Raw genomic sequence first — 26,233 nt, 5'->3', positions numbered from 1 at the left:
GTAAAGATTGTTCCTGACAGCTATTAAGCTGAAAGCCAGTGTTAGAAAGATTGCGCTGTATTTCCACACAATTTGGCTTAGTAACAAGATCTGTTTTCTCCTCTTTCTTGTAAACATGTAACTCCCGTCGATGCTATGGAGACTTATGCATTTGTTGGCAGAAGAGACTAAGCCCTAAAGAGAAGTCACCCTCCCTGCTACTCCTACAGTAAACCGGTGCACCAATCCTGCCTAACCGCGTGTAACTGCAGTCACTGGAGCTATCCCACTGATATGGTCTCAAGTCCCGCTTTCCCACATGCAGCACTGTCTGCGAGGTTGGGTACTCTGTGCATATTTCTACACTGAGAAATAGAAATATAAAGCTCTTTGCATTTCTCAGCGTACAAAAATATGGAGCTGAATCCTTGCTCTCTGAAAGGGATTTGCCTAGAGAAAGAGAGTCTGACTAAGTTCAGGATGTGCTCCAAAATAGCAGTACTTTTTCGTAAGTTTGTGCTAAGCTTAAATGAACGGTCTGTTGCTAGTAATAAAACATAATTTAGCAAGAAGAGCTTGGGTTGGACTTTTTCTTTGTTTTCGTTCATTCTCAAAATCTGTAGCATTCTTAATGGACTCTCTGTGCTGGCAAAATGGAGACTCTCAGAATGAAACTGGGCTTTACTCAGTAACACTAGGTTATTAATAAAACAGATAGGTATGACTTCCAGAAGCATCCTCCTATTTGTTCATCATCTCAATATCCTCATCTAGTTTCTAAGTTTCAGCTTGGCAATTTCAATAGTTAAAAGATAACGTAAAGTAGAAAACATTTCCATTTTTTGCATCCTTTCTTTCATCTTTTCGTTACATTGAGAAATGTCCAAGCTATAGTGTAACCTTTCAGAACCAGGCTGTGGGGGCCTACCATGCTCTCAAAGGATGTAAGAACCAGCCTTAGCAGCACGGCACAGCTCATCTGCCAGAGACTTTCTCTAGGGAGAGAATGTTTATATTGAGCCGTGGGACTTCCTTCAAAGTATGGTACCCAAATCTCACATATGAAACATTTTTTAGATGGTTGCAGTGAGGAGAATCCTGTGTATATGCTAATATATCTGAGCTGGCCAAATAGAGGGTGAGTATTTGCAGGTAGAGGAACTTAATGGAAAGTTCGTTTTCAAGGTGATGTTTCAAAAATTCTTTGCATGCATAGTAGTTTAGGGTCCTTAACTCTGACTATAGGTGTTTTGCAGGTGACCTTGATGCACTGAGTTCCCTTTCTCAAAAACGCGAAGACCTCTTCCTTCAAAAATAATTTGAGAGGTTTAAATTTTCCCCCTTTTTCCATCGTTCTGAAACTCTCTGTTTTGCTCATGACTGAGACTTTTTCAGTGATGCAACAACCGATGCCAAAGACGCTGCAGGAGGAAATGACTTGTCTGTAATGAAGGAGAGCGAAATCACAGGAGAGCGCAGATATCTCAGGATTCCAGCGCGCTCTTCAGCTAGCCACTCGCTCACTTGGTCCCCTGACTTTCAAATGTGCTTGAAGGTGGTTGTAAAGATCCACCTTTTTATAGCTGTATAGCATGGTAAACTCCTCAGATAAAAGCTGTTATAAAGAACAGGACAGTGTAATTAATAGACGCAAGTACAGATAGATTTTACTAGTTTCTGCATGCAACTGTCTGTGTTCAGCTCTCCAGAAAGGAGACAGTATCACTCCAGACTTCCAGGCGTATCAATTTTACTGTCAGCTGTAAACAAGAGTATTTTGAATGTTCTGTTTTGCTGAACTGGGAAAGTCAACTATAATCAAAACTTACAGCAGTACTTTTCTTCCCATATTCTTCATAACTAATAAAGTTGGACTCATTTATGTGAGATTGTTTTCTGAAGTTGCATACTTCAGTGGTTTGACAGAAGTGCTGGATAGTCAGTTGTTAGTATTTTATCTTTATTCTACTCGATAATGAGGTTTTGAAGCCAATGAATCACCATAGTGGAATATTTAGGGCTTGGAATATAAAAACAAAAATTTGAGGAAATTTATGGATCTCTGTTAGAAACAAACCTAGTTAAACAGAGGTAGTTGAAAAAAAAGCAGGACCTGGATCACCAACACTTGTTCACATTGCAGCTGAGCACGTTACATTCACTTGTTAGATACGCACTTTTTTATTCAATTCTTGGAAAAAGTGTGTTGGGGGGGGTCCTTCCAGGGAAGCAAAGTATCTGCATTTGTATGGCTGCCTTTGTGAGTACCTTTCTCTGTATATATTTCTGTTGTACATGGATTTCGATAGAGATACATTCGTAGGTGTAATTAGGGGTATAGACGTTTGGTTAACTTGAAAGCTCCAAAGTGTCGTTTGTCACCTTTATGGTAGGAACTTTAACTGCCTTAAATACTTATTCTTTTCCAAAGTGACTTTTTTTTCTTTTCCCACTACAAAAAAAAAAAGAAAATCAAAATGTACTTCATGAAACTATTGTATATGAAGCACTTATTAGCCGTAATTAAATGGACAATATGAATTTACTACGTCTTTAGGACTCTGGCTTGTTCTGGTTTAGAGCAAGATGATTAATGCAAATACATATTACTTGAGATAACCATTTAGCAGCTAATTTAGCCAAATTTATTACAGCAGTTAGAGGTTTTTCATTTTAGCAGACGGAGACAAGGACATGACAAAAGCAGAGGGTGTCTATGAATGCACACTGCCCTCTAGTGCACCAAGCTTTATGGGATTAGTGAGAAAGGCAGCCAGAATAAGCACTCAGGTAACAGTAAGTACGCAGACTGTGGATAGTTTAGGCATTGTTTAAAATTATGCCACTTCCTTCCTCTGAAAGATTTGCATTTCATCTCCTTTTCCTGACACTGGTGTATCGGATACAAATCAAATCCGTTTCCACTGGGCGACATTTTGGTTAAAGTGCTAGTTTAAACATCTGTATTTTTAAGCCTTCTTCCTGTGAGTATTTAATAACCCTGTTTCACATTACTGGTTGCTTTTACTTTTTTCTCTGTTGGCTAGGATATTTAAAACATGGGAGAGCTGTCACTCTTAGGCTCTAACCAAGTCATTCTGTGCCTCCCTTAGGCCTCTTTCTCAGTCTGTTGGTGGATTTACTTTGCTCTGGTAGTAAGTAAATTCTCCCAAGACTTTCTCCCTACTGACCAGTGGAGATTTGGTTCATCTGAGAACTGTAAATTCTGTTTCACAAGATCAAAAGGAACAGATGTATAAGTTCAGTAGTTGATATTGCCTGCAATAAGGAGAATGATCAAAGCAGCAGGGGTAGGGTATCCTCCCAAACCTTTCAAATATCCAGGATCTCGAAGAGGTCTACCTAGAGCTATGAATAAATCACATATAAATTTGCCTTTTTTTCCCTTTTCTTCTTTTACGATTTGACATTGCAGGCACTGAAAATGTCCGCAAAGCCGTAAGTGTTCTGTGAACCAAAGAGATTTGTGGGTTCTTTTTTGCTTTTCTTCTTGCACTGGAGTTTCCAAAAACAGATTAAAATGTTACTTTAAAGGTTTGTAAAACATACAGCTACTTCTAGTGGACATCAGCTCCTGTTTGTCAACTCATTGGCATGCCACATTAAGCCTAAAAGAGGCCCAGTAGCTTCTGCTGATACATGTGTCATAGTATACAATGAAGATCATTTTTCTGGGATACTAACGTGCTCTGTTTCTTATTTCTCTCATTTGTTTTCCCCAGTGCTGAATAAGGGTCAATGTGTAACAAAATATTACCGCTGGATGCAGAAGAATGGAGGGTATATCTGGATACAGTCTAGTGCAACCATAGCTGTCAATGCCAAGAACGCAAGTGAGAAGAATATCATCTGGGTCAATTACCTTCTTAGGTACGTCTCCCAGTCACCTCCATCGCTTGAACCGCTGTCTTAGTCGCTTCATTCTGTTGCTGCGAGTTTTAGGGAAAAAAAGCAGTTGCCTACTGGAGAAAGTTAATGAGAAGAACGTTCTCACATGATCCCCTTCAGAAACACTGCCTTTTGGTTGATGGTTGGATATGTTAAAACATCTGTAATTTCTCAGTATACTGTAATCTTCTTGAATAATTATGTTGTCTTGGTCTTCAAATAAACCCTTTATCATTTTATTACCTGCTTCCACTGCACTGAAACCTCCCCAGCATGACGAGAGATCTGGCCCAACTTGCAGTGGCTGTGTTGCAAAATCTTGTACGGAGTGTCGGGCACTGGTTTATGTGGTTATTGGAAATGCATGGAAGTAAATTTCCTGGAATGCTACAAAAAGGTGTCTCTGGAAGATCACCAGTCCAGTCCAGAGAGTGTGATTTTCTTAGAAGAAAATCTTTGAAAGAATGTGTTGCTCTGGTAAGCATCAGACAGTTTTCCCCTTGAAAAGTACCAAATAGGGTTTAAAAATAAAAGTAGCAAATTTTTAAACAGAAATTGTAGTAGTATCTTGAAGGAAATGCTCTTCCTTGAGAAATTCTGTTTTACCAACGCTCAAGTGTGTTTAAGCTCAAGGCAAGACCAACAGCTACTGACAGACAATGAAGTATAAACCTGATCTTTGTGATCTGAAAAAACCTATCAACACATCCCATTTTGTGAAAATATTCAATAAGATTGGGGGATTTTCTGTTTCATGCCAGAGCATGAGCAAACAAACAAATAGAATTTGAAACCTTGAGACTGTCGTGAAATACAATTGCCATTTTCTGGCTTGTTCCTCTTTTAACTTGCTTGTCATGGTTTGTTACATTGCCTTTCATGCCATGACAGTTCAAAGTGATATCTAAGGACTAGATTGTGACCAGGTCCAACAAGCCCTGAAGAGTCTGTGCTTGCCTAAAGTTAGGTGCTGCAATACTGCTGATTCCCCTTCTGGGTCAGTGGAGGAAGCAACCCTTAGCAGGAGAGCCTTTGGGATACTGTGGGTAACCTTCCACAGTAGTGATGTGTTAATTGGTGCCTGGATGTTTTTATCCTGGTATGCCTGAACATGGGCTTCTCCTAGTCTATTTTTATTCTGCTACCTTTTTTCTCAACATCCACAGAGTGATGTGTTAGCTGAGCCAGCAAGAATGAGGCAGAATGCAACAGTCGAAGAATTCATCGTAAGGGTGCCAATTCTGGACTGGAAGTACATCTTCACTGTCCTAATCTTATCAGGGCTTCAAACTGCCCAGAACTCTGTGCATTTTCTGGCTGGGAAAGCACTCCATAAAAATTAGAAGCTGATGCCTCTGTCCCCTTTGCTATTTTCCAGAGAACGGTAAATCTAGTCCACAAACGTTCCACAAAAAAAGAGAAGCTGTACGGTCTCACTCTGTAAAGCTCCTCCTAGAACTTGATTTTTCTGATGCATTCCTTTCACTGCTCTGTTGGAGAAAGATTAGCTTTTCTGCTGAATTTGTATTTTTAATTTAGATTTCTCCTAATACTAGAATCCATGGAAAATCCAAGCATCCAAATAATATTTTAATGACAGATCAAGGCATAATTAGGTCTACTCTTTGCAGGAGTACTGGTCTGTATACATTTCCATGCATTAGAAAGTATGATTCAGCTGTCTGTAGAAAGATAGACTAATTATAGTGACAAGGAGGATTAATGCTGTTCTTGTTCTACCAACTTGTTATTCACCATGTGAAAGCCCTCAAACATCTTTTGCTTGGAGGGGACAAATTTGGGGACTGCCCTGGGATGCAACAGAATAAAGTCAGTTTGTCAGGACAAAACCATAAAGCTGACAATCGTAAGAATGGCATTTCAGCGTGAACTGTGTGAACTCTGAATTTTCACAGTGTCTGCAGTAGGCTGAGGGTGGGCACAATGTCACTGTGGTACTGTGCCAGTCTCCCCCAGTGACGGCTCGTGTTGCTCTACGCAGGACTGCAGATTTTCTGCTCTGTCGCCAGGCTGGAATTCAAGCCGCAAGGAAACGCTCACCTATTCAAAAATGATTGAAGATTTTGTTTATTTTTTATGTTCCTATGCCACTTATGTCCAGCTATGTCTGTTCCTCTGTTCCACTGATTTGAGAAAGGCACACATCTTAGAAGCTCCAAACCAAAAAAAAGCATAGGCTTTTTTTTTTCAGTCTCTCTGGCAGTGTGGCTTTTCTACATTGCAGTCATGTTCGTTGCTAACAAGTCACAGGTGAGCACCACATGAGCAGATGAAGATATGATTATAATGGGTGTGTTGACAGTTCTTTATCCCTAACATATGCATCTTAACATGCACATGTGCATCTGTCATATAGTTAGAATGGCTGCTTTTCATTTCTTGGTGATGTGCATGCATGTGTGCATTATTTAAAAAATATATATCCTTTTTAATTTATTTCTTGGCTGAACTCTTCAGCAGTATTTGAGCAGTAGTCATTTTTCTGAGTGCTAACTGAGCACATTCTTACTAACTTTATGTATGGTCTGCTTGATTAAAGTCTGGAAAACAGGACATTGAGAAAAACAGGTATTGAAAGGGCTCTGACAGGATTGATAGAGAACATTGTTGCAGAGATAACTCTTAATAGCCACTGCCGGTGGGAGAGAAACAGATTGGAAAGGTTAAAATGCACTCGCTGTCCTTCCAGGCACAGTAATGGGATTGAATTCTCGATATTCTATTGTTGGATGATTACACAGTGTCGCTTTACTGTTAGATCTCACACAAGTTGTGGTGCCCCACTTTGGTAAGAATGCTTTGATTGCTCTAAAACTTCACTGGAATCAAACAAATTTTAGTACCTGGTCAATGTAAATATTTGACAGCAGCATTAAAGTAAACCTTCATAAAATCCCCACTGTGAAGGACTTAGGAGGAAAAAAAGAAAGTATATTCTTGTATTTGCTCTGCTATGCTTGCCATTTCATGGTCTTTGTTCCTGAACTTTGATATGAAAAGAGGGAAAACCATCAACCAGCAAATCATCCAACTGTGTTTATACTTGCTGTCTCCTCTTTAGTAACCCAGAGTACAAGGACACTCCGATGGATATTGCACAACTTCCTCATCTCCCAGAGAAAACCTCAGAATCCTCAGAGACCTCTGACTCCGAGTCGGACTCAAAGGACAACTCAGGTAACACGCGTAGTGTACCTCCTTACTGCTTTACACACAGAAGAAATCCGTATCAGTAGAGCCACATGCTTACCTTTCCAGTTGTTTATCATGGATTGTTCTGTTAAAACAAAAAAATCCTCTAAAATTAAAATGAAAAAAAACTGTCAAAAACTTTTAATGACCTCAGTATTTCCATGCCTAAATCTGAGCTAAATATTTGTTTTCCTAGCTAGGCTTCATAAGCAGATATTGTGCCTTGTCCAGAGGACTTGGGATTGTAGCTGTTGAGTATGATTCTAATTCTTACTGTTCAAGAGTAGTCCCATGTTCTGACCATAAACCTGTGCTGTCAACCTCTACCACCCCTTTTCCTGTGCAGGCACATTTCTGGCATTGCCTCGCTAGGGGGAGGTAAAGTTTGCAAAATTTGAGTTGTTTTCTTGGGCTGAAAGAATCACATTTTACTGGAGCGTAACGGGCTCAAGCACTTGATCGCAAGCTCCTGCGAGTTCCACTGGTTTTGAGACGCTAAGGGTGCTTGTCCAACTCCGCGTGCGCGTCCAACAGCTGGCCCAGCGCACAGATGGCTCGCGCGTTCCCCGTTAGCTTTAGAGGTGATACCTAGGCACAGGTAGAGATCAGACGGCTTTGAAAGGAGCACGGTTTCCTGTGGCCCCCGAAATGAGGAAGCTACTCTGCCATAGCATGCAACGTGCATCTGATTCTTCTCCCATGTCTATAATAGCAATCAAGAAAAAAAATGTTTGGAAAGAGTGGATCACGGTGACAGAGATCAAGCAAAAGCAAGCGGAGGGTTAGGCCTTAAATGTTGTATTATATTTTATGGCTGTTCTCTCTCATCTTTTGCATTTATTTGTTCTCCTTTGGCAGCTTGGTTTGACAATTTGATCAGTTTTAGGCACACATACAGTCTTAATGCCCACAGGATTAGGAATCTCTTCTCCTGTTGAATGCTTCCTGTATAGTGTATTGTTTATAAATAGCCAAATACCACAGATGTGGAGAAAGGTTTGCATTTCCCATGTACACAGTAGGTTTCTATAGGTAAGAAATGCATGTACATTCATGACTATTAAGGCTGATGATAGCAGAGCATGAGAGCATCTTCAAAGGTGCACAGATGGGTGCATCTCAGGAGATGTTTGGGAGTCTTGGAGGACAGCAGTGGCAGGGTGTTGTTTCTAACAAAAGAATTAAACAGAAGTGCCAAAGGATCTGAAATCAAAACAGTGTTTTGAATGAAACCAGCAAGTTCAGTTCAAGCTCTGGTAAAATCCTAGGCATATTTTGAACAGTTCCAGACTCCAAGCTCTCTCTTGATTAGCTAGGAACTGTAGCCTTAAAAGAGAGCAAAAAAAAAAAAAAAAAAAAAAGAAAGAAAGAAAGAAAGAAAGAATTGTATGAGAAATTCAGTCCTAAGTGAAACAAAATGCTAGCTGAGATTTAGGGTTTTGTGGCTGTTTTTCTGTTTTGGATTTCATTTTATTTCATTTTTCAAAATGAAAAGGTCTCTTGTCTTGCTGGTGACTCAAGTAAAAGTTCCTCTAAGTGACTTACATGAAATAAATGTAGCGTGTATTGCCCTGAAGCCTCAAGCAGCTTCCCCATCAAGCCCAGCTGTTCAAGCACTTCTGGCAAACTGTTTGGTATTGACATGGGTCAAGAATAACCAGTCTTTAGAGGAAACTTGGCCCTTCTCCTCTCTCCCCAAAACAAGTGTATTGAAAAGGGTAATACTTGGCTCTGAGGAGTGAAAAAACATCTTTTATTTCCCGACAAAAGCATTCTGGCTATACTGTGAGACAGGTTCTCCTGAAGCCATTCATGGTTCTTTCAAGTGAGTGGTAACAGGGAATACTCTCACAGCCGCTTTGGCTGCCAGAGTCCAGTGGACTAGAGTGTTTATCTCATCCATTTTTAAAATTAAGTATAAATCTTAATATACAGTTAAATACTCTGGCAGCTTCTCAGTATTGCACCTGGCGTATTTTCAGTGGCCCTCAGATGATTTGAGTAAATCAAGAATTGAATTCAGTGCCGGAATATGACCCGCTTCTCCTCTCACACTGGAGGAAATCAGCAGTAGTTCCACTGAAGTCAGAGACACTATGCCACTTCGAAAGTGGCGGAGGTGAGAGGAAGAGGTGGTGTGAGGACTAGAGTCTTCCTTAGTTTAATGGTGTTACATCTTCGTGTCTGGCCCACTTTTGGGGAACCCAGATGTGAAAACACAGTTACCAGAATGCCTGGTAAGAAAGGCATTGGTCACTGACTCCTCCTTGAGTGACACAACTAGAAGGCGGTTGTGCTCACCGTGGTCAAAATGATTCTTGTTAGGAGAGCAGATGGAAGGGCCCACCTCAATCAATGTGCCACAGCTTGTTTGGAGAAAATTCGAGTCACACAACATAAGCTTTTAGAGCGCTGGCAGTCCCGGGTCAGGGAGATTCGTGATGATCACAACTCTGCCAACACAATGTTGCAAAAAATGTGGCTCTCCAGAAGAAAACACCTTTTGCCAGAAATGTTACAGTGATCAAATATCATTGGTAGGTAGAAATCTGAGCTTGAGTTATAATATTATGTTCCTGTTGCTAATCATTTCTTTCACTTTCCTTTTGCTCCAGAGGACAACGAGAACTCAAAGTCAGATGAGAAAGGAAACCAGTCCGAAAATAGTGAAGACCCTGAGTCCGACAGGAAGAAGTCAGGGAATCAGTCGGATAATGAGATGAACTGTAACGATGATGGTAACAGCTCCAGCAACCAGGATAGCAGGGACAGTGATGACAGCTTTGAAAACTCTGACTTCGAGAATCAAAAGGCCCCTGAGGACAGTTTTGGCACTCTTGGTTCTATGCAGATCAAGGTGGAGCGTTATGTAGAGAGTGAGTCAGACTTGCGGTTACAGAACTGTGAATCACTGACCTCGGACAGTGCCAAGGACTCAGACAGTGCAGGGGAAGTAAATGCCCAGTCTTCCAGCAAACATCAAAAGAGGAAGAAGAGGAGAAAAAAGCAAAAGGGAGGCAGCATGACCCGGAGAAGGCTGTCAAGCACCTCAAGCCCAAACGGACTTGACTCAGCTTTGGTGGACCAGCCCCAGCTGCTCTCGTCGCCAAACAGTGCCTCAGTGCTCAAAATTAAAACAGAAATCTCAGAACCTATCAATTTTGATAATGATAGCAGTATTTGGAATTACCCACCCAACAGGGAAATCTCAAGGAATGAGTCACCTTACAGTATGACCAAGCCCCCCAGCTCCGAGCACTTCCCTTCCCCCCAAGCCAGCAGTAGTTTACACGTCTCCATTCCAGACTCCGTTCTCACCCCGCCAGGGACTGAAAATACTGCGAGCCGTAAAACTCAGTTCAGCACCTCATCCAACTCGGCCTTGGCCCCTGTATCCTCTGACCCTTTGTCACCCCCACTTTCAGCATCTCCACGGGACAAACATCCAGGAGGTCCCAGCACTTCCAACTCTTTGTTGTACACTGGGGATCTGGAAGCGCTCCAGAGGTTACAAGCAGGCAATGTGGTGCTTCCTTTGGTTCACAGGGTAACAGGAACCCTTGCTGCGACCAGCACTGCTGCTCAGAGGGTCTACACCACTGGCACTATTCGGTATGCTCCAGCTGAAGTTACTTTAGCCATGCAGGGCAACCTCCTCCCCAACACCCACGCTGTTAACTTTGTTGATGTTAACAGCCCCAGCTTTGGGCTGGATCCTAAAACACCGATGGAAATGCTCTACCACCATGTTCACCGACTCAATATGTCGGGACCGTTTGGAAGTGCTGTGAGCGGGGCCAGTCTGACCCAAATGCCTGCAGGGAATGTGTTCACAACTGCCGAAGGACTTTTTTCCACTCTTCCATTTCCTGTGTACAGCAATGGCATTCATACTACACAGACTCTGGAACGGAAAGAGGATTGAATTATGACCACATACTGTGTTCAGTGTTATACTCTGAGGCATAGACTATGTTTTAATTTAGACCTTTAATTCTAGCACTTTGAATTTGAGCAGGTCAGCTTATTCTCTCAATATGATGGTCCCCATTTCATTCCCTTTCTCTTTAACTTGACTTATTCTTTAATGTAAAGATATTTTTTTATTTTTGCCTTCAGAGAGTCGAAGTACCAGTTGCCTGCCATTTTGTCTTCTTCTAAGATGTGTGTTTTTTCCTTTGCATCTTTATTAAGATGCCTTTAATATGTGTATGCCTCTGCCATAGAATACTCAGTGTTGTGGTAAAGAGATTTTAAAGTGACAACCATTGGTTTTACTTCAAAATGATCTTGATATGATCAAGATTAAAAGAGACAAGCATAAACAATGTGCCCTGTTTGACTAAGTCAAATGAAAAGGGGTTTTTGTTCCTAATTCCTTTAAAAATAGGGGATAGTATTTTAGAATTTTATGCAGAGTTTAATTCTCTTTTTATGGTTAAGATTTTCTTACTTGCACATAAAATAATTTGGGTTCTTAAAAAGTTAATTTCTGGCCTGTGACTAGAATGTTAAAAAGTTGGACTAAATGTTAATTACTGAAACTTTAACTTAATTTCTAAAACCATGGTGCTATCATTTATTAATCTGTAATGTCTTCATACAATATGCAGCTTGTGGGCTGGGTTTTTTGAAAAGAATGTGTTCCGTACTGGTTTATAGTCGGGTGCTGCAGTCTCCTTGGTTAGTTAAGACAAAAGCCCTCATTAACATTTGCTGCAGGACTTAAAATTTTTTACCTCCAAACTAACAAGCATAGCCTCACATCAAATTTAAATGGGTCAGGAAGCCTTTTTCAAAAAGCGCTTAAAAAAAACAAAAAAAAACTCAATTTAATTGACGCGAGGAGCAGTTTCTTAGGTGCATATTGTTTTGCTTTATTTTTTTCTCAGTGTAACTGAGGCTAATTTTACACCGTCAAATAACACTTCGGAGTAAAACAGAAGAAATATTTAACATGTTTCGTTTTGTTTTTCATTTAATATTATAGAGGGAAGGTTGTAAATTTCTTTTTGTTCTTTGATTTGGGTATTTTTTTGTTGTTGTTCTTCCTTACTTCTAGTGTTGAAACCAATATGTTTTAAAACTAAAGAATGGGTTAATAAGCTTGAAATAGATAACTACAACTGAAAACTGCACATTAAGTAAAAGAAAAGAAATCTCCTATTTTGTCTTTGTTGCCAGAAATCACAGTGTAGTGTCAAACACTCCAAATGACTGTCAAATATAAATTCTTCTTCCACTCCATCTTTGGCAGCTGTTTGTTAAGGCATCTAATAACAGATGTGAGAACTGTAATGTGTACAATGTGTAAGTGTCCTTGGCTGTCAGTCCCATTGCAGTTTCAATGTGTGTTACTATATGCAGTATATACTAAGCTAATGTAGTTGTTTTGTCCTTTGTCTTCTCTGTGCTTTATCTCTAGTCCGGAGTGGTAAAGTCCCATTCCTGCAGTCCTAGTGAACCAGTGATTCTTGGGGGTTAGTGGTTTTTGTGTGGTGGCCTTCCTCTGTAATGTCACCTTATGCTGCTTCCACTGTCTGTATACCTTTTAATTTCTGTTGTTGCTTTGCTGTTGTGTATTCTCAGACCTTTCTCTCTCTTCTCCTCTCTGCCCCTCTCCACGCTTCTCCCCTCTCTCGTTCTCTCACTCGCTCTTTCTCTCTTCTTCGCTCTCAGAGATAAAAGACTCTTAACTAGCTCAAGGTTAATGGAGCCATTTTTCCCGCAGAGGAGTTCTGGGTGCGAGTTACTCTTCCCGCGCGCCCCGCAGTGCGCTGCAGAGTAATGCTCAGACAGACTAAACAAGTTGATGCCATGTAGCCTCAGTTGTTAACATTCCCAGAGTCCCTTGTGCTCTCCCTGTAAGCAGAGGGTGCATTTCTTTGGTTTTCGCCCGGGTCGGCCGGCGGAGTGATACGTAGAGCAATCAGCAGTGAGACGGCAAATTCTCTCAAAGGCCAACCAACGCTGTTAAAAAGGGAAACTGAGCCTAGAGTTGTCCTATATATTTGCTTGTGTGTGCAATGCTAATATATTAACTCAGCTGTCCTTTGAATTTTTGATCACTCACTGCGTTGAGTCAATTCCTGCGGTAGCTTTGAATCCGAGAAGTGGGTCCGCGCCACGGTGGAAAAATAGCAAAAAGGAATTGGATGCCACAAATTTTATTAATGAGCTTTTAAAGGTTACGTTTGAAGGAATTGGGTAGGTCTAACGCAGACGGAAAGCTGATTGGGAGGCGCAAAGTCCAGTTGTGGAAGCTCTGCTCTAGCTATCGAACAATCAAAGGAGTGCACCTGTCCGCTGCCAAGAACAGCTGGACAGCTGTTGTTGTTTTTTCTTTTTTTTTTTTTATAAATGTTTCTGTGTTGTGTCAAAATGATTTCTGGTGATTTAAACTAACAGATAATCACAGCTGCTGTCTAAATCCATAGTGTTTAAAATTACAAAATGAAAAAAAAACTTCATTACCTGTGAAGACTGTGTCTGTGTTTTTAACTATTTCTTGTACAAATATATGAAATCTTTTATGAGGAGACTGGTGCCAAGTAGCTGAATAATGGGGAAAGGGATTCTGTTCGTATAAATCTTAGCAGTGTTACCAACTCTACAATATAAAAAAAGAATTAAAATGTTAAAAAGTGACAGCTATGGTACATTTATTTTGTGTTAAGCTAACCGAATCTAACTTCTTGAGTGCCTGGCTTATTTGAAACATTTTTTTCATTGATCATTGATAATGCTGCAAATCAGAAATGTACATACTTCATTTACAACAGGGTTCTTTTTATACTTTTGTAGATTCTCATACATGTCATACATGGTTGTCTTTATGTAACTTAATTTTTTTCATCCCGCAGGTGCCATTTTCATAATAAACTTCTCTTGGATTTGTTACTATCTGGCATCATTTCTTTTACATATAACCATCCTGACTAATGAATGCTGGTAGTATTTGTTTGAGCAGGTATTTTTTAATTGTTTTGTTTAAAAACAAACAAAAAAAACAAGAAAAAATAACCAAAAACCAAAGAGGATACAGCTAGATTTTATTAACGCTTGTGAACCGAAGAAAAGAAGCTGTCAAGATGTAGGTTAAGAATGCTAATCCAAATACTACACCAAACTTGCCACCATCCTAAATTCTCAGCTACCCCAACTCATTGTCATATTGAGCATTTTTATGCACATTATCAAAGCTAAGCAATGGACCTGCAACATTAACCACTATAGAAGGTGTGCATTTTTTCTTGATTAATGCACACTGGAAGAGGTCAGCTTTTGTACATTAATCATTTAAAGTGCACTTTATATTTTCATTTTTGTACTTTACAGTGTTACAGTGAAACTCTTCAGTCACATTATATCCTATCTAGGCTGCTGGTTCTTCTAAATATGTATTTTCTTTCCCCAGATTAGCAGCATGTAAGTCGCTGGTGTCATGCGTACTCATTGGCTAGACTTTCTGCCCTACAAACTGAGAAGCGAAAAATTTACCAGCGTAGAAAAGACAAGGCACAAAGCCTTGACCTCGCGGCGGAACGAAACGCAAGGTCAAATACCGATTTGGTTACGCAGAAACCCACCCGCGGCAGTTGCCCCTAAACGGGGAGCAGGCGCCGAGGAGCTGGGGCTCGGAGAAGGGCCGGGACGGGGGTTCTTCTCCCGGTCCACGATTTGTTTTGGCGTTGCTCTGTGATTGCTGCTTTGATTGAGAACGGGGGGTTGGGGAGTATGAAATTCAGACAGAGCTGCCGGTCGCCAGACTCTCTCAGCATCTTTGGGTTCCCCAGTGTTTTCTCCTCTGTCCGCTCAGAGAAGTTAAATGTCAGAGCAGCTGTTCTGGATCAGATTTTGGTTGCCTTCTAGGCAACCTAAATGTCCTCCCTAGGGCAGCTGCCTCACCAGTTGCAGTGTTTTCAGAACATCTATTTACAGAATAAGATTCACTCGATGGAAGTAAGAGCATGTGAATCTGGCTTAATAGGTTGGTATCTAAGAAAACAAAAAGGCATGCATGCACCGCTATCGTTGGGTGGGCCAGCCCAATAGTTTAATAGCCTGCAATCTGGGTCTTTTGAGTCTCCGCACAGCTTCCCAGGCTCCAAGCCCTGCGTTGGGTACATCTCCAGGCTGCAGGGGGGAGAAGGGAGCAGAGGTCAGCAGTGCTCTTTCAGCTCTGCTCGCCTGTTCCAGTTGGCAGTGGGTCTTGTTTATGAGGTAGCTAAGGGTACAGATGCCAACAGAGAGAAAAAATGGAATTTAAATGGCGATTGAAAGACTGACCAGAATACAGCTTAATGGAAGAATAGCCTGCCCATTCCAAATAAGTGTTAACCAGTATTAACTAAAGCCTCTAATCCCTAAAGGGGGCCTGGGGATGGAGGGGAACAGGTTTGAGCTGTTTCAAAGGCTTTTTAGACTTCAATCTTACTGCCGATATATTGCTTCACAGTGCAGAGTTGATGGTCAAAAAGAATGGACTGCTCTAAGATGCCTAGTTGATGGAGGAAGTTATTGCATTAAAGAAAATGACAGAAAAGTTGATCCTTTGTCACAGTGATGCTGTTGCATTGGTATAGCCCTAGGGAATGGATTGTCTAAGTTATTTTTTGTGACTTCAGGCAACAAAACCAACTGTTTGTAAGGGGTTCTGTGGGGTTGGTCCAGTTGCCTTTTTTATAGTATTTGGAGACAAAACAGTTTGCCATGCAGGACATTAGACACATGGCAGCAAGCCATTCCACCAAAGGACATTTTCTGAAACAACTGATCTCAGTAACTGCCATTTCTGGAAAGTTTGTTCCTGAACCGCTGGCTTTGCATACCAATATATGCGAGTACCTAAATCCCACATGAAGATTTGAAAGAGAAACAGCTCTTTTGAAGTATCATGAGTCAAAAATTAAAGTGATGGAAAATATTTTTCAGGACTACTTAGACAAGCACTTCTGACAGCCCACACTGGTGCTGCTGCAAGGTGGTCGTGTCACTGCGACGCCCCGACAGCACGTTTGTTGTTACGATGCAAGGACCTGCATCAGTTTAAATGTGTCAGTGCTTTCAGAGCCATTTGCGTAGTATTTTTCCTTCTCACCATTGCAATTTCTCTACTTACGTTTTTGTTTGGGGGAGGAGGGAGGAAAGGCTGGATGTGCATTGTCAGCTAATTTAACGAACTGTCATCTATCCAGCGAGGTTACTAAGGAGGCTGCAGAAGTGTGAACAACTGGGATGTCACCAGAGCCACAGATGTTCAGGTAAGATCAAACCATTTATAAAACATGCATGCACTCAGACATGCACTACCTCTGAAAGTCGGTTGGGCTTTCAGACTGGGCAAGGCAATACCTATTTATTTATTTATTTATTTTTATTTATATGTGTGTTAGAAAGATTCTTTCTTCTTCTCTTCCGTTCTTTTCCTTCATCTTTTCATCAGAGGGGCTGAGGAGTAGTGAGAGCTGCCTAGAAGTGTTTCAATAGTGTATGTACAGCTATATTTTACTGGCTAAAGTAACACTCCAGTGATTCCTCGAACGGCTTTGAATTTACCAAATAATAGCACATGACCCCGTTTCTATAAAACATATCCAATCGCATATAACACTTTCATTCACCAGATCCAAGAGGATCTTCCTGAAAGCAATAGGACTCAAGATAAGCACAGGATGCAGTTCTGCTTTTAATTGCCCCAGATCGGGCTAGATTTTCTGCAGTAAATTTTGTTCAGAATCCTAAACTCAGTGGGGAGAGAGTGGGAAAAAAGGCTTTTATTTCCATAATCACAGTGGGGTGCTCTTTTTGGTAATAAAAAAGCCCAGAACAGTTCAGAATTATCTCACACAAATGACCACATTGCTAGAAGTGTCACATGCTAGAAGTAAAACTAGAGATCTTAGTGACTCGGGAGACGTGTCCGAAGGCACACAAATGAAGTCAATAAGCATGAGTTTGATTACCTCTGTAGAAAGTGAAAAATCTTCTCCATCTTGTAGGAACTGTGCAGTGTAGATGCAATGAAGAAAATTGAGACCAGCATTGCGATGAGCACTGAGTTAAACCCGAGGCAAAAAGATGATCAGGCTGCAATAAAGGCATATGGAAAGTCAGTGGGAGAAGGTTTGCACCGCTCTGCAGATAGGAGACTTTATTGCCCAATACGTTGTCTCTAATTACATTTCATTAACTGTGGAGACATGGAGTATTGATATTACCTTTCTCATTACAAGTTTTTGTGAAGAATAGGCCCCCTGTCTTGTTTGTAATGGAAGAGAATGTAATAGCTTTTTGCAAAAGGAAGGAAATCAGGTTTTCCTCTTGTTTTAAAAGCCTTTACGGATTTATAGCAGAAATGACAGGAACAGGATGTATTAACCGTGTGACCCCAGCAGAATGAGTCTATATCCTTGATTGATTTAAAAGTTTATCTGTGTCCTCTGAATAGTCACAAAGGGTCAAGTCTTGGTCCTGTTCAGATCAATGAGAGTTTGAATAATGATTTTAATGGCTTTAGGAACAAGACCAAAGTTTTGAGCCAACATTCGTAAGCAAATAGCACGGCAGAGGCTATAGCATGAGCTGCAGACAAATGAGTCTTGCTGTTTAGTACAACGCATCAGTTTTCCTTTCTAGACCTGGATCACACCACTCACATGCTAAGGGAGCTCCTCTTTTTTGCTTAATTAAAAGACTTTCCCAATCTTCCATAACTGCATGTTCTGATCCTTCCAGAGATTTCTATCTTCAAACCTAGTGGGAAGTGAGACAGAAGCACAAGAAGGATGGAGAAGACTCTGCTTCGTCTGTGTGGAAGCTTGGGTCTTTAATAGGAAAGCAATGTCTTCTGAAGCAGAAACTGTGCTGAACATTGCAATTTGTCTTTTCATGAACTACCAGCAGTGCAAACCCTGATGGTAGCAGGATCCCTGTCTCCAGTACAGCCTTCTCAGACCCTTTTAGATTGTCATCCAGGATATGGGAAAGCTCGGCACCTTTTAAGGAGGAGAGTATTCACTGAAAACAATTTCCGATTTTTGTTCTGTGCTGTGAATCTCTGAGACCCCTTAGCACCTTTGCTGTCTCCTGCATCATCTCAGTTAAAATTTCGTGTTTCTGTTTTTGCCAGCTCTCTTCTTTATTACAGCACATAAGACAGGGTCTTCTAGGGGAGTGATGAAGACCAGCCTCAGTGCCGGAAGTCCAGTCTCTTTAGACTCCCCTTATAGTAAATGTAAAGAACTATGATTCCCCAAAGATTTACTTTGAGCTGAAATCCACACCGTATAGTAAGGGCCCATGAACCAGCTCTGTTTTTTGTCCTCTTTCCCACTTACTTACAGTATATTCTTGGTGCTGGGCCTGGCTTGGCCCCTCCAGTTCCTAGATAATTTTCTTCATTGGGTGTTGCCTGAAATTTCCCATTGCACATCAATGGGGTCGTTTCTGTCCCAGCTGTAGCTGGGACACATCTTCTTCACATCTCCTGTACAGCTTCAGTTCTCTTTTTTTCCCCCAACCTTTACTCCTGGCTTTGCCTGTCCTTCTTAGCTTCACAGCGTCCGTACGCACCCGCCCCGCGTGTATATCGCTTCCCCAGCGTGATCTATAACCATTACTGCCACTCCCTGGCCCTTGTTACCAAGCCAATTTTATATCCAATCGAGTATTTTACCATCAGCACCGTACTTGCTAACCTTATAAATTAATCTGTTATGTGGCACTGTATTGAGAGCCTTTTCAAGTCCAAGTAAATTATGTCTCCTTCTTCACCCCTGTCCACTCTCGTTGTCACTTCCTCAGAGAAATGAATCAAGATTGTTAAGCGTGACCTCCCTTTTGTAAATCCATGCTGACTATCTCTAACCAATCTATATTAGATTGGTATTAAATCAAGACGCAGGCTCATAGGGGGCCTGCTATATAAATGTAACCTAAGGTTGCTTCTTGCGGAGATGAGATGTGGGAATCACTGATACACTGAAGTTAACAATACCAGGGCTGATGGTTTGCCAATAACTTATTAGTGGCCAGATCCCTCCCCAGGGTGGCAGCCGGAGCTCCTCTGGAGAAAAGGAAAGCTTTTATTTGCATTTGCCTGGTGTGTTTCTTTTGCAGAGGCAAATGTGCTCATTGCGGATAGGGAGAGAACGGAGTTCTGCTTTTATTTGTCTGCGATGGAGCCAGTATCAGAAAGACACTGCTAAATCTCCTTGTCCCTTGAAAATTTGGCCTCCTCTATTGATCTTGGCAAATAAGCACAAAAAGGCCCTTCAGAACGGTTAAAAATATTCTCTGATCTAAGTTAATTCCTTCAGGAACCAGTGTCAGTGTCTTTTCAACAAAAAGATTTATATTTAACTCCGTCCCCTCCACTTAACAACAACAACAAAAAGCCTAATACGATAAATAATGAAAAGAAAAGGAGAGAGTACGGATCCTTTCAGGACACTTCTAATCCGTGGGCTTTGGAGGATGAGCGTGGCTGCACACCATGGGCTCCAGGGAGGAACAGAATATTGCCCCACTCCTTCTAAAAAGAGTCTGTCTACGTTATCACGCGTGGCAAGAGCATGGCGAAAGGCGGCTTAGACATTCGCTTCTTGTACAGTCACAGCAAAAGGGTACTGGAGAGCTCCATACCTCGGCCAAGGGAGAACGGATGCTATATCGAATCTAACGGTTCCTCAATCCTCAACGGTTCCTCAACGGTTCCTCCTCTTTACAAAACAGTGGAAGACGAAGATGAGGGATGGTCAGAGAGAGCGAGAGAAAGAGTAACAGTGGTTCCTCAGGGAATACCAGACTGTGACAGGAAGATGTCTAGGCTCTCACTTCCTCTGAAGAACATGCTGATTTTCTGCTCCGAGTCAGACTCTACTATACGCCACCACTGACTGCTACCAGAGAGGCAGCGTTTTCGGTGGAGACTTGTAGCAAGAGGTGAGCTTAGGGATCGCGAGGGGCGTTGGAGTGACTCGTGGGCCGTGCCTGCGTACGCAGAGCTTCCCGGAGCACGGAGATGGCAGCTCGCACAAGCAGACCGGCAGCGGTTCGGTGTAACATTTCACCAGCTTTTTTACCTCTGTGCAGGAAATCTCTCTCTCAGTGCTGCAAGCATCATTGAGGTCTCTTTAGTTTGGGTAGGGAAAAATTGCTCCCAACAGTGCGTCTGAGGCTTGTTTGACAACACACTCATCAAGCACTCAGAGATCCAGAGGAGGTCGAAGACATCCCTTGGGAAACTAACCTTTGGCCTTCTGCCTCGTAGCACACCCAAGGTGCACACTAGGAGCCCACTAATGTACACCTTGTAGAGGCTTATTTCTATTATATATAAATACAAATATATGTGTGTTTGTTTCCCATGTGCCTCAGTAGTCAATGTATGCTGGAAAGATGTTGTGCTGAGAGAGTTCAGCCCAATCAGAGCTGCTGAAGGACGTGGAGATTCTGGCAAACGTCCACCGAAGCAAAGGAAAGAGGCCCCCACATCAGTCTGGCCGGCTTTCAAGGCCTCGACCCTGTAACAGCCAGTACAGACATGCTCAGAAAAATAACTTGCACAAACAATAGGTCAGCACAGAGAAGCATAACTTAAGGGGTTATAATAGTACGAAGAGTCGGAGTACGGCTTCCCCTGGTTGGAAGTACGGATTGCTCATACACTTCATGATGAAAGCGATGTTGCAAAACAGAAATTAAACTAGCTTGGATTTCTTTTAGGCAAATATATTAAAAAAAAAAAAAAAAGCAGAAAAGCAAAAACAAGCCAGTGCTCAAGATGATAGAATTTTCACATTGCTAGTATCTGCAGCTCAAACGTGTAATCTTGTCATTGGCATAAAGATACATCACATCTATGTCTAGTCCCACGGTTAAAGAAATATGGTTTAATATAAAATGCATAAAATAAAGTTATATATACAATCCAAGATTCCAAGCGTCTGTAAGAAATCAGCTTATTGGTTAACCATAGCCTGTAGAAAGTTCCTTCAGCCAGCAATTTATATTCCAAACTCTTCAAATATAAATTGTATAGTTATTTTTCTGAACAAATCTGATCATGGATGAAGGATGAGTTGATAATAGCAATCCCTTCGTACTGTAAGAGCCCCTGAGACAGTGATCTTGATTACACTAGTAAGGAATCCTCTCCAAAATGTGCAATTTGTGGAGCTGAAAAACAGAAAAATTAGGAATAATAAAGAAGTGAACAAAAAAATGTGAAACAAAACCAGAAACCAAATTACCTACCATGTCTGCAAGTCTTTGCCTATGCATTTCAGCACCTTTTTGTGTGTAAACAGAGAAGCTCTGTCAAGAACAGAAAATATCTTCTATTCTTGTATTAAATCCTCTTCTCCCACAACAGGAAAATTGTACTTACAGGAACCAGTAGTTCACCCTAGAGAAGGCACCAATGGGAGAAAAGAACTGACACTGGCGGTAGGAGATACTGCTTTAACTTCAGCGTTACTCGTCTGCAGGGCACCTACCTTCCTTATTTCACTGAGTCATGGCTTGGACATCTCCATACACTGCACTTGAAATGACTCCCACTGTGAAGAAATTTGGGGCCATCTAAAGTGAACTCAAGATACTTAAAATGCTAAAACTCATATGACCAGAAAACACACTGTGAAAACATTTTACCCAAACCCTAAAAGTACTGACTTCACCAATAGCACAATACCAGACTTGAGAAGAAGTTCTTCCATAGCCCTAATGATACGGTGCTGAGGTGCGCATCGGCTCGAACATACCCCACATACATTGGCTTCATGGTGGTACAACGAGACACAGACTTACTCATCAAGCTATGCATTTATTCCCATCACTTATATTCATTTTCTCATGCAGACAGGATGTGTCCCCCAAAAGAATCGGAAAACTATAATATCCTTGACACTTAGCTAAAAGAAGAAACAAATATAAATGCCAACTTTCCTTCCTCACAGAAAATCTCTGTAACCGACCAACCCCTGCAAATGGAAAGAAAACTTCCTGGAGTCCACACATCCCACAGAAAAGTCAATAATCCCAAATGTCTCCTTTGGGAGATTCTTGCTTCAGTTTAAACTCTCTCCTGTTATTTTTCCCAGTACCAGAAGAAAATAAAATATTAGAGAAAGTGGTTTTTAAATGGATTAAGAAAACAACCACTTCTTCTCATAAATTATGTCCCATTAGTGATAAATTGATTGAGATGATATCAAGATAAGATCAACGTCCTGCTGAATTTTCCTATGCTTATGGGAGTGCTCTTAACAGGGAATGTTTGCCTCTAGCTTCCTTGACCCCATGCCTACTTCTATCCTTTTTGGTCACTGAGAAGTTCATTTTTTCATTTCTATACTTGATTATGCACTATCAGAGGCTGGCAAGGTAGGAATTTTGGAGGCTTCAGTATGGAACATTATTTTTCTGTTGCCCTCGCAATGCTATCATTTGATGACAGTGTATGATACCAGCATTTAATCCACTGTCTGGGCTGACAGATAAAATTCAAGGCACAATCAGTAACTATCCAAGGGCTTGATCACCATGAAGACATCTGCCTTTTCAAGCTATACACAGACTAATGCTTACTAAAGAAACCCGCATGAGCATTTAGCAGGGAGTTCATCATGGTGGGTCATTGGCTCCCAAACGGATTCCCTTTATAATTCGCCATGGTGGGACCTTGGCAACCTCTTCAGGAGCATGCACGTAGCTTTTCTTTAGTTGTCTGAAATGTCTGATAAATGTGGTGATGTTACACATCAGAAATAACATTTTCTTGGATGATATGGGTTGGGGGGAGTTGCAAGGCAATTCTCTGCTCCATACCATAAGGAAAAGTTGGAACTGAGAGCTCCAAAATGCCAAAATGCTGACAACCATCTCAACACAGCTAAAATAATAGTAGTAGTAATGTAACAACATCAACAGGAACAATAATAAACCTTGATAAGTGGGCTTCTTAAAAATTTGTCAGAACTGAAATCTGACTGCATCCCTATCCCTATCCCATCTGCAGCCCTCTGCTCAGAAGCAAAGGTGAGCGGCATGTGCTCAGCAAAGCTGACCCACGTAATGAAACGGTTTATGAGAAGTGACGACATATGATGAGAATACAAAAATTCATAATAGGTTTATTTATCGATTGCAAATAAAATTTATGAACTGTGAAGCTGAAAACTGTACTAGAGGGAATTGGCCCATGAGGACATTAGGAATCAAGAGTGTGCGTGTGTGTATGTGTGTGTGTGTGTGCGCATGTCTTACGTGTAAACTAAGTTAAAGGTTGCCTAAAGGCTTCTGATATTGCACAAGCAAAGCCTCTGAGGATAGAAACCGAAAGCTTTTAATGCTACTAAGGCTTTGTCAGTTAACTATTTGCATATTTTGCCTACAAACCCAAAATACTGTATTAATTCATTTTTATTTACCTTTCTGCCACTTCCAAAAGAAACCTCGCAGGAAGCCATTAATGACGCTTCCTCATAAGAGATAATTTTCAGAGAGGCTTTGCAGGTAGTCACTGAAGGGGGAAAAGATGTGTGTCAAATTTAGGTTATTAACAACATAATCCTTAAGCAGATGGTATCTCAAAGACTAATTCATCTTCAAATTTGACTGTAAAAACTGCATGAGCCTTCGCTCTGTGTACCTGAGAATTTCTTTTTCTTTTTTTCATGTTTGTTTACCAGGGGAATATGGTTAGAAAGTGAAGCAGGAGGGCTTTGAGGCACTGGGCTGGAGGCTGGAAGATGGAGTTTCCTGGTCGTGCTGCCACATCTCCCGTTCAAATTTGGGTACTTTTCTCAGGCCCGCGGGAGGTGGGGAGGGCAGAACTCATGCCACGTTGGCCCACGTTGACCTGTCTGCTTTGGGGAAGCACCTATGTCACGAGCATGCCCGGCCTCCTCGGTGGGCAGCAGCTGGCATCTCCAGAGGGTGATTCGGCACCAGCAAGACGTGGCGTGTGCTCGGGAGACCTTGCTCTCCAGGGACCTGTACAGATTAGCCTGAAAGCCTGTTAACCCCTTTCGCTGGAAGCCCACGACAGCAAACGCAAGCCTTACCCGACCCGACAGCCAGGACCGCAGCAATAGCCAGGCTGGGTCTTTTCTGCTAGTGCGTTGCCTGTGACTCATGTGACTTTTGACTTGGGTCAATCAACTGAGTTTTTTTTTTTTTTCTTTTTGTCACACCAACGCAACCCTAGAATTTGGCCTAATTTCTTGCTCCCTGGAATGTGCATATTCCTGCTCAACCACCTGGGAGTCAGGTTTTGTGTCACTGTTGTTGAGGGGGGATTTATCAAAGAAGGACCTACGCACTGGGGATAGTTACTTAGGACTAAACACCTTCATTGCTGGCACTGTTAAGCCCACAAGCAACATGAGCAGCTGTAGGAACTAGACTGCTTCCTGGGCCGAGTTAAATTGCAATTAAAATACGATGGTTCTAAACATTTACCAAGACTTTTTTTTGACTTCTCTTTGTCAATAGATACAGTTTCAGTTGTGTTCATAGAAAGTTTTCTAGTAGGTCTTTGTAGACTTCAACACTTGTTTGTCATTTTAATATGATTTTATTGCATTTTATCTTTATATTTCTCTCTCTTCAGTAAGGGAAATAATTTAATGGGGGGAGATATATATTCCACCTACAGCTGTAGATGCAACAGATGCACAAATACAGAATAGATACCACTGTGTACCAACAGCCTGCTGTCATGAGGAGTTCACCTCTTGCACGTACAAAAGCCCCACCGGTGCAATAAGGGAAATCTCAGATTGCTGTAACAATTTCCCAAAATAATTGCTTCATCTACTTGTGAATATGTTATATTAAATTGGCTGCCAGATTTATCTTTGTTAATTGTTTTTAAAGGAGTAGTAGTAGTAGCAATAATAATACTAATAATGAAAAGGAGTGGTCCAGTTATATGCAAATGTGATGTCTAAAAAGCAGTCACCGTACTAGAAAATAATTATTTTTTTCGTAAATGACCAAATTAAACATACACTATTTAATAGAGGAGTATGACATAAACAATTTCAAGCAAGTTCTCCTTCTCCTAATAAAAGATAAATAAATAAATCAGATAAATAAATCTGATATCCTAATTATTATATTTTTCCCTCTGGGCAGCAACGCCGGGTGTTACGGAGGCTAACATCCTCCTTTACCTTAATTTCTTTTTCTCTATGGAAAAATAAGATTGAAATGTGTTCTCAGTGGCGCTTGCAAGAGTGCTGGAAGGTCTGCGGTGAGCAGAACCCTCTCGGCCGCCCAACCCTCGTGTCCATCCCACGGCTCCTATCGGGAGATCGGCTGCACTCGCTGAGCTCCTCTGCTGTGATCTGTAGTTAGCAGGGACCAAACCTGGGATAAAAGGGCCCTGGTGATTGCTTCTGCCTTTTGCCATCATTTCCTTGGTCTGAAGAAAATGGTGGCCACACTGACAACATTAAAAAAAAAAAAGGAAAAAAAGAAGAAAGAAGAAAGAAGAAAGAAGAAGAATACTTCAGCCTTTCACGTGGAGAAATAAAATGCAATTATCCAGCGACAGACAGAAAGGGAGAGGCTGTTGAACGAAAGCTAAGAAGTGGTGTTAACTGAGAGGGATGTTAGCTTTGAGAAAGCAGCGTTTTGACCTAATTTTGTTCTTCTTGGGCTCCTGTTCCTGCCGTCCAGCTCATTTGCACAGACTGCCCAGAGCCGCGCTTGGCCGTGGCCACGGCCACGGGGCTGCTCGCAGTGCGGTCTGCAGCCACGCTGGCTCCAGGGGCCGAGGGGTGCACGACCCGCAGCCTGCGGCCATCCGCACCCCACCGGGGCTGGGGATTTACCCTCATTCCCCACAGCGAGAACTGGTTGTTTGGGCGGGGGGGGGGGGGGGAACATGGTTTTGCCTGTTTACAGAGGAGTTTGGTTCTCCACCTCTCCAGAAATCCAAATCGTGGTGTTGAAAACACCTCATTCTTGTCTCCGCTAGATAGTCCTTTCCGTTGCACAGACAAAGCGCACTATCCAGGTCCTGCACAGCAAAGAAAAACACGTGCCTAAAGCACAGTGCCCTTAGCATTTGCCTAAAACCCAAACAACACCTTAGCACCCACGTAAGTGCCATTAA

The 26,233-nt window shown here is 41.6% G+C and overlaps 1 protein-coding gene across 1 annotated transcript in view; it reads left to right on the top strand.

The window, feature by feature from the left end:
- Positions 1-11,428, top strand: part of NPAS3 (neuronal PAS domain protein 3) — a 586,029-nt gene extending 574,601 nt beyond the window's left edge. Inside the window, exons 9-11 of the mRNA XM_062576748.1 lie at positions 3,723-3,870; positions 6,971-7,086; positions 9,717-11,428. Of these exons, the coding sequence (XP_062432732.1) occupies positions 3,723-3,870; positions 6,971-7,086; positions 9,717-11,026 (1,574 nt within the window). The 3' untranslated portion in view covers positions 11,027-11,428. The remainder of the gene's footprint in view (positions 1-3,722; positions 3,871-6,970; positions 7,087-9,716) is intronic.
- Positions 11,429-26,233: the final 14,805 nt, after the last annotated feature.

Source organism: Rhea pennata, chromosome 5 (genome assembly GCF_028389875.1).
Source record: "Rhea pennata isolate bPtePen1 chromosome 5, bPtePen1.pri, whole genome shotgun sequence".
NCBI classification, from domain to species: domain Eukaryota; kingdom Metazoa; phylum Chordata; class Aves; order Rheiformes; family Rheidae; genus Rhea; species Rhea pennata.
Note: the sequence above shows the minus strand (reverse complement) of the source record. Positions and strands in the feature narration are given on the sequence as shown.